General features: G+C 37.1%; 1 protein-coding gene across 1 annotated transcript in view; it reads right to left on the reverse strand.

Annotated features, from left to right (window-relative positions):
• SEC23A (SEC23 homolog A, COPII coat complex component) overlaps positions 1–10,068 on the reverse strand; it is a 52,998-nt gene extending 42,930 nt beyond the window's left edge. The window contains exons 1-5 of the mRNA XM_063089495.1: positions 9,934–10,068; positions 5,151–5,392; positions 3,569–3,626; positions 3,272–3,358; positions 1,939–2,175 (exon numbers count right to left, since the gene is read on the reverse strand). Of these exons, the coding sequence (XP_062945565.1) occupies positions 1,939–2,175; positions 3,272–3,358; positions 3,569–3,626; positions 5,151–5,371 (603 nt within the window). The 5' untranslated portion in view covers positions 5,372–5,392; positions 9,934–10,068. The remainder of the gene's footprint in view (positions 1–1,938; positions 2,176–3,271; positions 3,359–3,568; positions 3,627–5,150; positions 5,393–9,933) is intronic.
• Positions 10,069–14,140: the final 4,072 nt, after the last annotated feature.

Below are 14,140 nucleotides of genomic sequence, written 5' to 3' on the forward strand. Positions count from 1 at the left end.
AACTAATCCTGCTATATTCCCTATATTGCTAGCAGTAGCAGAACTTTTTACTAAGGATTTATTATGTGCCAGATCCTGTGCTGGACTCTTTATATATACTACCTCTTCAGAAAACAATAATGAAGCAGATTTCACAATTTCTACATTACAAATGAAAATTGACAATAAGAAAAACTAAGTGATTTGCCTAAGGTAACACAACTACAAAGTAACAAAGCAAGATTTTAATCCAGGTTTTGGTACAAAGCCTTATAAGGGTTTACACAATACTGAGTAGTCTCATATTATTTCATTTAGTACTAATGATAACTTTGCAAAACATGTATTGTTTATTCCTTTCCATGAAGGATGAGAAAATAATCAAAGAGATCAACCCAAGATCATACTACCAGAAGAGTTTAAGACTGGAATCCAGAACTGTATGGGTAGCAAAGAACAGGTTCTTTTCAACCAGATGGACAGAGAAAGAAGATAAAAACGTTTTAACGGAGAAAAAAACTTTAGTCTGCAGGCATTCACTTGCCTATTGCTAAAAGGAAGCTGTTTTATATGCTATATAGGTATTATGTAAGTAAAAGGTGCTCTATAATCAAAACTAACATTAAATCACTCCAAATAAATTTATAATTTAATAATAACATTAATAAAAGCAAACACTTAAAGGCACAATCCATTTAATGCTCATGATCACCCTGTAAGGTAGATACAATTATCATCTCCATTTTACAGATGAAAAAACTAAGGCTCAAAGAGGTTAAAACTTGCCTCCCATCTCATGAAAACAGATTATTCTGCTCTTCCACGTACTGCTTCCTGTGCTCCTGAAGGAAACCCCATTATGTCTTCCGAAACCTCATTCTCATCTCACTTTTGTTCTACTCACCCTCTTTACTCTCTTTCTCTTCTGTGTATAAACTCAAGTGTCCCTCCTCAACTCAGTTCTCTGTCAAACTCTCACACTATTTCCTTCCTTACCTTCAAAGACAAACCTCTTAAAAGAACAAATTCAGTGTTTTCCATTTCCTCAAATCTTATTCACTACTCATTCACAATCTCATTCCCTGCTCCTTATCCTCCCCATCCAAACCTGCAGATTCCTCCATCATGTTCTCTTAGTTAACTGCAGCACCACTATCCCAGTCTGTGAAGCTTCAAATCAGAGTCATCTTCAAAAATCTTCTCTTCCTTTCTTTTTCATTTTGGCTATCTGGATACCTTCAAAGTCTGCTTTAATGGTCTACTTCATGCCAGGCTTATCTATCATTTTCTAGGGTAACTGTTCTCAACTGGGGGTTGTAACAAAATCACTTAGAAAGTTTTTTCAAAGTACTTAGATGAACAATCCTACCCTCCCAAGAACCTCCCTGTACAAACACACATTCACTCACTCATGGGCTATCAAAATCCCTGGGCAGAAAAAAGATTTTGAAAACTATCCCCAAATGATCCTATTTTGCTACACATAACTTCCTTGCCTTGAAAAATAAAGCTTCAACTTACCCCAATGATAAATATCACTGAAAATATATATACCCATAGTTCATATGTTAATAACTCCCAAGTTTCAAAATCTCTCTCCTTGCCAAAAATACTAAAAGTGTTTAGTTCTTAAGTGGGATGTCAAAAAACAAAAGCTAATATTCTGTGACTGATTTCTTAGCCTGCAGCATGACTCTTCTGTAATTATTTCAAATCTCTATAAAATACCTTCAGTTTCACTTTAAAAATTAAAGATACAGTTAAAAGTGAAGGGTCTTCAATCTGTGTGATAACAATTTGAGGCACATGAAATAAAACTGATGTCAACATTTAACCTAAAGCCTTTGTTATAATACAAAAATAAAAATATTTTCTAGAAACACATATCCAGAAGGCATTCATAAACACATAGAGAGTGATGTTCACAGATAGGTTGAAACTACCGTTGTTGTTGTTTACCTGCAGTTGTTTGGCAGACAGATCTTTTGTTCCTCTGAAGACATAGCTTTTTGAAATGCCTTCACATCCAAGTTCGTGAACCTGCACCATTCTCCCAAAAGTAATAAGTCCAACCAAAGCTGTAGGTGGTAAAAGACTTAATGACATCTGCATGGACTCCTTCAGGGCTTGTAAATCTTCATCTTCCATGCAAGTATCAACCACATAGAGGAATATCAAAGGCATCTGAGGACCACGCTTTTAAAAAATTTTGCAATAATAAGAACAAATAAGGTTTTTTTAAAAGGTATTAATACTTTAGCACAAAATATAAGACAGTCAATAGAGGACTAATTAAATAATGCATACAATGTAATCCTAACAAAGCCATTTCAGAAATGAAATAGGTTATATACGTTGTCATGGAGCAATATCCCAGACACATCATCACTGAGTGAAAAATAGTTACATAGAGGGGATTTTCACTTTCCATTTTATTTAATTGCACGAGGTTTCATTCCTTAAAACTAGTATTTACTACTTTTAAAATAAGAAAATAACAACTATAAGTTTTAAAGCAAAGTTGAGGTGATTTTTTTATTTTTTTATTTCTTTTTGACCAGTAAGGGGATCGCAACCCTCGGCACAGTGTTGTCTGCTCCACACTCAGCCAGTGAGTGCACCGGCCATCCATATATAGGATCCAAACTCGTGACCTCGGCACTACCAGCACCGCACTCTCCCAAGTGAGCCACAGGGCTGGCCCCAAAGTTGAGGTCATTTTTATAAAATAATTATCTAAATATGAATTGGATTTTCAGAAAACCAGAAACTAGCCAGGCTGGACAAATTGCTGACTGCCTCAAGTGAACCATAACACTGTTTTCCCTACAACGTTCATAAAAGATATTATTACTTCCACATTTAAGTATGTAAATAACTACGTACAGAGAGAAAAGCAAAAAGATGCTCCAAACAAGGACCAATGCAAGAATGTTTTCATTAATTAGACTTGCAGATACATCAAAAGACTTCAGCATTATATTGATTAAATATCTGTGAAATGACCTTCCAACCACAAAGCAAGATTGATACTTTATTGTTTACTGATCTACTCAGTATAACAAATCATATCACCCTACCTAGTATCTTTGCCACCCATCAGATAACTACAACAGAGAAATTATTGTGCTGAAATTGACCTTGACAGTTATTACTTTGAAATGTTCCATCAATTCAATGTGAAAATTAAGCATGATGGCTTTCAAGTCATCACAATTTAACAATTATTTTGGTATAAAGTATATTATCAGATATTTAAAACCTTCTTAAATATTTGCTATTATGTCCTTACCAGAACTACATATTCAATGCTAGAAAACTGAGGTAAAAGCTCCGCAGGTTGATTCAGTTCAGATATACCAGCATAAGTAGGTGGAAACTATGAACAGAAAAAAATACAAAACTTTTTAACAAATCATTTCCAGAAAGAGTAATAAAATTTAAAACTGAAAATAATTATTTCCTAATCATTTAATTATTAAAATAGATATTTTCATTATATGAAAATATTTTACCTTTATTTTTAAATATGCATTTTTCTAAATGACTAGTATGATAGCATTAGTATCTGTAATGAGGGTTTTCTTACCTGATTCCTTTGATAACAAAAGTTGCAAGCCCAGAGTTTTGCTCGATAATCCACTTGACTGTTTTAAGAAAAGATATATTAGCTCATGTTGCAGTTCAGTTTTACAAGGATCCTAACTTCAATAAAATTAATTTCTTTACAAAAGATGAACACATTCAAATTGATAGTAAAAGTGATCTTTAAAAGCCATGTACTTTTTTTTTTTTATTTTTTTATTTTTTGGCCAGTATGGGGATCTGAACCCATGACCTTGGTGTTACCAGCAACCCATGTTGCCAACATCTAATTCATACTTTTAATATATACAAGTTCACCTAAATGGTAAATATACAATAATTTTTAATATACAGCAAGTAAACAATAAAATTAAGATAATCCTACTTTTTTCTTCAAATGACTTTAGTAACACCTACACCCAGACCAAGAAAACATTTATTCAAGTCAAAATATATTTATTGAATGCCTAATATGTACCAACCATTATTTTAGGTGCTGATGATACAGCAAGAGAAACAAGAGAAAAGGTCCCTACTGTCATGGAGTTTACATTCTAGAAGAGAAAGATAGACAAAAGACAAGTACATACACAAACACAGAAAATAACTTTAGATAGTTATGATAAAGATTAAAGGAAACAAAGCAGGATGTGAGAATGTGTTTGAGAGGGCTATTTTAAAGGAAAGCCTTCCCAGTCAATTGAAGTGTGGCCTGAATGAAAAGTAATCAGTCACAGGAACACGTGGGGACAGAGCAAACCAGGAAGAATACATAGCTACTGTACAAGGTCCAAGGTAGGAATAAGTTTGGTATGTTCAAGGATCAGAAAGGCAGCAATAGGGTGAAGGTATTATGTAAATCAGAATAAGGAAAATGGATAATATGAAATGAAGGCAGAAATAGAGAGGCTAGATAATGTAGGCTTCAAGGTCTTGAAAAGGGGTTTGGATTTTTCATTCCAAGTATAAGCAGCAGCTATTGGAGGATTTTAACAATCTGATTTCCATTCATAAAACTCTAGCTTCTGGGTAGAGAACAGACTGCTGAACGATGAGAATGGAAATAGGGAGACCAGTTAGGAGGATATTGAAATTGCCCAGAAGTAGTGTGTACTAGCAGGGATTGAGTATAAGAGACAAAATCTGTAATGTTCTGGAGGTACAATTGATCAGATTTCCTAGTGGACCGGACGGGAGGAGAGGGAGTTGAACAAAAGAGGAGAGGAATAAAAGATGATTCCTGAGATTCTGGCTTAAGCAACAAAAAATCATAACATTTTTCAAACACCATGCCACTCAACTATGACTTTTCTAATGACATAAGATGGGTTGATGGCCAGCACCAGTATCTAGAAAACACTTAGAGGATGTAACGGTTTTTACAGAAACACTTTTACATTCGGTCTCTTTATATTATAAACTCACTACAACTAGAATGATCCTAAAATTTTAGAGCTCTTTGGATTTCTTTGTTCTAATATGAAAAAATATAAGCAAAAACAAAGGTATTTTTGCATAAGCGAGCAAGGAAATCTGCATTTTTTAATTGTATTGTCACAATAGTTTTTTCCATATATTTTAATTACCATAAAGGATTCAAAACTGCACGGCAAGTGGTCCTACTACACAGAACAGGTTCATATTGAATAGGCGGTAGGTCAGGTCTCTCCTTCAGTGGCGTAAATAGGGCTGCCACTGGAACAACCATTCTGGTAGCTTCCAGTCTACTTGATGGCCAGACATTCCAACTAAATCGAACTCCATCTCGTTCTTCATTTTGTTGGATGAATTCCAAATAGGTTGTCATTGTAGAGCTTGATTCTTATTTCTGTAACAAAATTAAAAGATATTCAAAAATCCAGAAGCCTCTTAAGAAGATTCAAAATAAGTATGTTCTTCCCACATTCAGCAATACTAACACATTAGAAATCATGACCAAATGAAAATACTTATCTCAGGAAAAAACTACCAAGCAACAATAACCCTATCTATAATAAAATAATTAATGGCTCTACAGAACCCAATGTCCCTTAAGCCCAATAAGAGGTATTTCATACTTTTTAATGAACTCTTTAAAAAATTTATTTAAGGGTATACAGGAAAGAAAGGCAAAATTAGGGGGAAATCTAGATCCTATATTTTCATTTTCAGCTTTGTAAGTTATACTATTCTAATAAACAGATATCAAAATCATAAATTTCTAAAATTCATACAGTTTTCTATCCAGAAAATGACAAGTTTCCACTAAACTTTGTAGAACAGAATGTTTAATGGTGCATAACAAAAAGATTTTCCTAAAACCGGGTACTCCTAGTTTAGGCAGGTAATCTTTTTATTGCACAAATACAGGATATTTTGTGGCACAGTAAATAAAATGCTTGATAACTGGTGTTTCCCATGATTTATATATCATTTAACCTCTTTTACAGAAATTTAATTCAGAATATTTTTATCATTCCAACTTATGAGGGCATTTTAAACTCTAATTTGAGATATATAATTTGAGTCTAATAATTTAAGTTTACCCTCAGAAGAAGGAAGATGCCACTCTGGGGAGGTCCAGTATCAAGAGACATCTCCATTTTGTTACTCTCTAAACTCCCTACCTAGGATGCCAGCTTTCCTACCTAGGCAACAGTTCTATCTCACGCTGTCAAACTGCAACAGTGGTTAGTCATACAAAGAAGAGGAAGAATTTAAAGGTATGGTAAGACTGAGTTTCAAGTGCTATGTGGCAGATATGAAAGACATCAAGTTAAAAGAACTGAAGAATTATGAACCTAGGGTGCCAGAAGAACCAACACAGATATTAAAGTTGCTAAGAATGATGGTGGAATGAGAAACTGATTCTAAAATGTAAGTGAGGGGAGGAGAGGTATTATTTGGAAAAAAAACATGTTAGACATAACAATTTTAATTTTAGAAAAATTTTCAAATAGATTTTGATAACACAAATTACAGAAAGTGAAGCTTAACAAATCTTAAGTGTGCCAAGCAGCTAAGAACTTTCTCTTCTTTAAAAAAGAAGGAAAATGAAAATTAAAGAAAACACTGTATTTCCTCTTATCACGCCAGAATCTTGGAGACAACTAGAAAATTTTATGCTAATCAAAACAGATCATGGATTCTTCAAAGGTGTATAAAGGGTAAAGAGGAATCCTAAAACACGACTTAACTTGTTAAGAAAAGACTGTCTTGAAGGTAAATATAGAAGACAGCTTTGAGAAGGATGGTATGAGCTTTCAAGGAAAAGTGGCTGTTGAAGATAATAATAAAACAAAGGTCTGGGACAGTCAGAAGGGAGTTAGAAGATGCCAGACTCAGTTCTAACATGGTGGCAATAAAAGGAAAAACAACCAGGGAGCAGGATCCAGTTATCAGCAGCTTCTATGCTACAGATGTGAATATAAATTTTAGGACTAAGCGATCTCTCCCATTATTTCCTCAGAACATAGAGTAAATGAAATTTTTTGTTTATTTAATCTTACCTATAACTTAAAATGCATGTCCAAAAAGCATTAAAATACTCACTAAAACATACTAGACCAATCATGGTTGTTCATCTAAAACACAAGACACAAAAAATGTTTTGAATGACTATTTTCTCAATTCCCCCAAGGATAGTACTTAGGTACTTGGCAGACATTTTCTCAAAAACTGGACAAAATGAGCCTATCTCTTTACTTCATAGAAAGCAAGCTGACAGTATTTGCTGCCAATGATAATATTTGAGCTTTCAAGCAAAGACTAAAACTTTTGAAAACTTGTATCCACTATCATGAGCTTAACAGCTTTCTATATAAGATTTTCCTGATGAAATCAGTGTTAGTATTAATGTGTTTTTGATATTGTATAATGAAACACGTCAACGTTTGGAATATACATTACTTAGTGAAGCTATACCTCCCAAATGGCCAAGTCATAACGTCACAATATCATGCATGGGTAGATGACCCATTCAAAGCGCAGGGAAGACCAATTGGTTTTAATGTAAGGGTACAAAAAGTTCACTTCTAAGGTTTCAGATTTCACACTGCCAGTTAATTTAATTTCTCAATTAAAACTCTATTGAATGTTGATGTAGTATCAGAGAAGAATATGCACAATTATCTGAAAAAGCTATTGAAATATCTCTTCTTTTTCCAACTCTGTATCTATGTGAGGCCAGGTTTCCTTCATATGATTCCCCCAAAATATATCTCAATAGACTGCAGAAGTATATATGAAAACCTACCCGTCATTTATTAAGCCAGTTTCTTTTCTTTGGATCTTAAATAATACTTAAGAGCCTAAAGGGGTACTGAGAACCACTGCCTTAAGACCATTAGGGAATCCCACTGAGAAAGGTTCTAGGATTTCAGCAGAAGACATCCACACCCAGGCAGCAGTCAGGTTTAAGTTTCTACAACAGATAACAGACTCAATTTGTAACTCTACATGCTTACTTTTCATTATGACATACTAATCACCTGAGTGATATTTGAGCACAATCCCCCTTCTCTTCCTCACACTTTTCTTCTCTCAATCTCTGTTCTAAGATAATATTGCTTGACAAATCACATCCATTATACTTCTTTTTTTCTGTTCCCTAGACACAATTTTTTTCTTTATTTTTATAGCAGTTCATTTTATTTCTTACACTCTTTGCAGTATTTTGAAGAAAAGTCTCACCTGTTTCTTCTTAATTGGTCCAATTACAGGGCCATGCACAACACTTCCCTGATTTCCTTCACCTTTCCAAAGTAGGAATTGCTCAATCTTAAAATTACTAATTCAAGTACAAAATATGTCAGTTTTGGTCCCATGTCCAGCAGTGGACATAAAATAAAGTCCTTTTACAAACTGGCTTTTCACAATATGGCACTATTTGACAAACACTCCCCTAATATTAACAAGTTTGCATAAAAGCATGAACCAAATATTTTTCACACACTATATCAGAATGCAGATTTAACATACTAGTCTATTTTTTAAAAAGTGATATAAAGTACAAAAGACTACTCTAAAGAAATGTCCCATTTTCAGTACAATTTTTCAGTGGGAACTACGTTAGTAACTTCTCACTGCAGAACTAAAAGCAAAGAGGCAAAGCATTATGTCACCTTAACTTAGTATATCAAATACAAGCCCACAGTATTTTAAAAGGCTTTTCCTATGTTAGTTTTTCAATATTACAATTTTAGCCCTTTTATACATCCTTATTAAAAAAAAATACAAAATTGCAGGGCCGGCCTGTGGCTCACTTGGGAGAGTGTGATGCTGACACCATCAAGTCAAGGGTTAAGATCCTCTTACCAATCACCTTTTAAAAAAAAATGAGTTCTTTCCAATCAGATGTATTTGCTACTAGACAATTAAGTGTGCCTCTCCTACTTTTCAGTTGTAAAATCCTCAGTGACGTGTCTTCAACTACTTCTGATGACTAGCTTCATAATCCTGTTAAACATCTTAACTTCCCTGATCCTCAATTTTCTCATCAGTAAATTGAGGGATTTCAGCAGGAAAACTACAAGGTCCCACTTAATTCTAAAACTGAGTCAATTAAAAATGGCTGGACTTCTGAAATAATGTTATTACTGCAGAAGAAAGAGAAGACATCTCATGCACTTATGTTTAAATCTATATTTAAACAAAAAAATTTTTTAACCAAGTTCATTTGATTAGTTATCCATGGCTTTGGTGGGTGGAGGTTGAGAAAGTTCATGTGAAAATGTGAATTCAACATCTCCACTCCAGTGATTACAGGAAGATTTACTATGACTTTCCTTAGGTACTATCTTTCTCATCAAAACGGGAAAACACTATGGCAGAATGGAAGCCCAACCGGAGAGGACTGATCTGGTATGCTCAAAGCCCAAGGCATTAGCTTTAGCCGACACTTTTCTCCACAGCCCCTTTAACTCGGAAGGCCGAATTACGGGTGACGAAGTCACCTCGGTTCAAAGTCTAGGATGCTTCAGACCAGGAAAGGAATGAACTAAAAAGCCCAAATGCCCAGAAACGATAGGCTGGGGTGGGGAAGGCGGGTCGCCCAAAAGGCGTGGATGAGTGCTGGGCGAGACACTCGAACTGCTGTTTTTCCACCCGACCCCCCTATTTCCTCCTAATCCAGGGCAGCTGGATGAAAGGGCCGGGGTCCCGGAGAGCGAAGCAGGGGGTGGTGGGTGAGAGGGTGACAGGTTATGGGCTCAATGCTTCCCCCGCACCCGGTCGCAGCCGCCAGCGCGCCTCGTCTACCAAGGGGAGCCGAGAGGGCAGAGCCAAGACCATCCCAAGACCCCGACTCGCCGCCGCCCCTCCCGGGCTTCCCCCCGAGCGCCAACGGCCCCCGGGTACAGCCGACAAGGCGGCCTTGAAGTCGGTCCTTACCTCAGTGCCCCCCCTACGAGATCCGCGTCGGTCGCAACCTCGGCCTTGCAAAATCAGTCCTCTCCGCCGAGCAGCAGCAGCCAGTGGCACCGCAATCAGGGCCGGCGCCGCCCCGCCCCCCGTCTCCTCGAAGCCCTGGGCCCGGCCAACATGGCTGGAGCCACCTCTGCCACGTCAAGAGGAGGGGGAGGGGAGGGGCATGGGGAAGGATGGGCGGGGCGGAGGATAAGGGGCGGGGAGAGGGCGGGGCGTGAGAAATAATGGGGCGGGGAAAGGAATTACAGGAGCGGGGCGGAGGGACCTGGGAGTTTGAGAGGAGGATCCGAGGGGCCGGGGAGGAGAGGGTGCGGGGTGGAGCCGGAGGGGCCCAAGGGCCGGGACAACCCGGTTAGGGGAGCAGGAGCCGGGGAGTGGCGGTGCTGGTGGAGCTCCTTTCCCTTCTCCCGGGAGCCACGCGGATTTTATCCCCTGCAGACCGCAGAAAGGGTGGAGAACGTCTGTTGCCGCTCAGACTCCTCAGGTCGCCTAGAAGTGGAGGCGTCCTCTTAAGGCATCTTCCTCTCTAGGGCCCTGGTTGACTCTAAGTACAGCACAACCATATCTCTTAAAAAAACAAAGTGAGAAGTTCATTATTTCACTTGGAGCAACAAATATTTACTGAACGTCTACTATGTGTCAGGCGCAGTTGAGACGCTGGTGATACGATGTAAACGGAGTAAGTCAAAATCCCTAGCCCGGAAGAATTTACATGCTATTTAGGCATTCCTAATCAGCCTATTTATTTCTTTTTTATTTTTTATTTATTTTTTGTGTGTGTGACCGGTAAGGGGATCGGAACCCTTGGCTTGGTGTCGGCCGCACCGCGCTCAGCCAGTGAGCGCACCTATATAGGATCCGAACCCACGGTGGGAGCACCACTGCGCTCCCAGCGCCACACGGCCCATATTTATTTCTTTTCCTCCTACATTGCTTCTGCCACCTCATCTCCACCAACCCCACCCCCAACAATAGGCACAGTCCAATCTTTGTCTGATTAATCTTGATGCGTTTGCTGCTTCTCTTTTCAAGAAAAGAACTAAGCAAAACAGGACAGCAACAAGTTAGAAAGATATTCTACCTTCGTGGTCTGAGGCAACCTCATTCTTCAGCAAGGGGTTGCTCATGGATTCATTCCAGATATGACAACGCCTAAAATCCTGCAATGCTTAACTCCATCAGCATTGTATGAGATGGGAAACAAGATTCAATCCCTGTTCTTCAAAGCTTGTATTTATGAGAAATAAGGTAGTATCCAGCATCTCTTTCCCTTTCTACAGTGTGTATGCTAAGGTTGTTTTGGAAGGTGGAAGAGGATGAATTTTCCTGTCAAATTTTAATACAACCTTGAAGAAGGAATGGGAATCAAAAGCCAAAATTCAGTGTAGGTCTGCAAAGTGGGTTCAGGGTGCTACCTTAACAAGGATTCTTAACCAAGCATAGCAGGTAAACAGCACTGGGCAATGTGATAAAGGTGGAATAAGGACATTCACAAAAAGAAACAAGATCCAAGAATTAGCAGGGTAAACAGACATGTTTTAGTCAATGAAGGCTGCTATAACAAAATACCATAAACAGTGTAGCTTATAAACAACAGAAATTTATTTCTCACAGTTCTGGAGGCTGAGAAGTCCAAGATCAAGATGCTAGATGATTCAGTGTCTGGTGAGGGCTTGCTTTCTGAATGGTAACTTCTAGTTGTGTCCTCACAGCGAAAGGGGCTAGCTAGCTATCTAGGGTCTTTTTTATAAGGGCACTAATCCTGTTCACAAGGGTTTTGCCCTCACGACGTAATCACCTTCCAAAGGCTCTCCTTCCTAACACCATCACCTTGGGGGTTAGGATTTCAACATATGAATTTCAGGAGACACAAACATTCAGACCATAGCAACACAGATGAGAAGATACACAGGAACCCTGGAATTCAATGAGGAATAAATCAAAGTGTAGTACCTTTGGTAATTTCACTCATTTCATGGTCCCCAAAAGGCATCTTTCTCAACCCAGCTCAATGAAGTCTAAAAAATTGTAATTCCTTTGTTTTCAGTTGAACAGAGGCTTTGTTCCCTACTGCAATGAAATAGATGTTAGGATGGGCAACAAATTAATTTGTATCTGTCTGGACATACTTTAAGATGAGTGAGTTTAACTTCAGATGTACCATCAGGATCTAGTAAACCCAACTTTCATTTTTCAGGGATTTTGTTGTTGTTGTTGTTTCAGTTCTGTTTCATGACTTTTATTCCTTCTTAGAGGCTTTCCAAAAAACAAAGAGAAAAATTACTTTTTAAAAAATAGAATAAGGGCTGGCTGTTTAGCTCTGTTGGTTAAGCATGGAACACCAAGGTCAAGGATTCAGATCCCCACACCGGCCAGCCACCCCCCCAACAAAAAATAAAATTCATTCTATTTGCAATTAATATATGGGTCCACTGGACTCGTGTAAACCCTAAGATACATCATGGGATTTTAGTGATTTTATTTTTCCTGTATCTTGAAACATTCTGCCACTTCATCATCCTTAGAATTATTTCTTCCTTGGTCATCAATTATCCCAAACTATCCTTTAAAAAAAAGACTAAAATAAAAAAATGAACAATAATAGAAATGCCTAAGATGATACAATAGTGAAATTAGTCATCACTGTTGCATCATCCTTCGGTTTTCTTTTTGTAATGCCCAAAGTACTGCAGCATCTTTCAAGGTCTTTGTACTATGCTTTTAGCTTTCATTGAACATAGTTGAGTATGCAGAATTCAGAAGTGAATGCAAAGAGACAGCAGCACTCTAGACCCTGATAATGGCAAAATCCCTGAATCTTTAGGTGACTGATTCCTAAATGAATTTCTCAGATTCAAAAATCAATGAGTGAACAATATATTTCTAAGGGCAAAAAAGGAAATATGGTATTCTCATCTAGTTATTCATTCAACTGCAATAACTTCGCACAATAGTTTGCCACAAGAATCTGGAAGATGTCATTTTGCTAAGAGCACACTACAATATTCTTTCATCTTTTATGATGTTTCTATGCATAAATTTACTTGATATGATTCTTAAGTGGACAAATGCTAATGGCAGTTGTGTATACAAGATGACTGGATGGAAACAGATGATCTAGAAATTAAAAATTTTTTGGATTGATCATTTATAAAACTAAAAATGCAAATTTTTTACAATTAGTGAGCAGAGAAGATGGTTGTTCTCTCTTAAAATTATGAGCCCTCAAAGGTTTCAAAAAAATGCTTTAAGTCTTGTATTTTGATGATGCTAGTACAAGAAGAACGAGAAATAACAATAAGCTAGGATCTAGTAGTGACGTATTTGAAATCTGCAATCACTATTAGCAAGATGGGTATGTTCCAGATTTATGCATGACAGGTAATGAGCAGTTGGTTGTGTTCAGAGGGCGGTGCCCATTTTGGGTATTATTTCTTCAAAAACAGGAAAATATGGAATAAACACTGGAATTTGCTAAGTTTACATTCCTTACTAAAATCTCTAATAAAGTTGTTTTCCACTATCCCTTTACTTTTAAAAAAAAAAAAGCTTTATTGAATATCCTTCACTCTTAATTTGTGTAAATTAATCATGAAATGACTTAAAGCTATTAAAATTTAAAAGGGTCCATTGGACCCAGGTGATAAATGGTACAGACTATTTTTTCTGGCATACTGAAAGTTAAAGAGGTTTTGACTGAGGAAGAGTAGAGAGAGGATGGAAAAATGTTTGAGCTCCTGAGAAAGTGAAGTCAGACCGGGATTGCAGAAAGGGAAGAATCTCCAAAAACAACCTTCTCTGACTTTCTAATTTAATCTATAGGCATCCCTGAACCAAGGCATTTGAGACCAATGTGTGAATCTGAAATGTTTGTTGTCAAACATTTATCAACCTACAATTGACTATAATTGTTTGCTTTCAGTTAAAATACTTTGTGCAAGTCCTAGCATAAAATGATTGTTTCTTAAATATTCATGAATGAGCATAATAACCTAAAAAATACAAAGTATTATTCTGTTATTATCATCACCCCATCATCACTGTTATGTATTAACAGACTGATTGTAAAAATGTAAAATCTGACACAAGCCCCCTACAAAAAAAAAAAAAAAAAAAAGTCTTTCTTTTTTAAAAGCAAATACCCCTAAGATCATTACTTCCTCAAACTGGC

This window comes from Cynocephalus volans, chromosome 3, assembly GCF_027409185.1.
Source record: "Cynocephalus volans isolate mCynVol1 chromosome 3, mCynVol1.pri, whole genome shotgun sequence".
Taxonomy (NCBI): domain Eukaryota; kingdom Metazoa; phylum Chordata; class Mammalia; order Dermoptera; family Cynocephalidae; genus Cynocephalus; species Cynocephalus volans.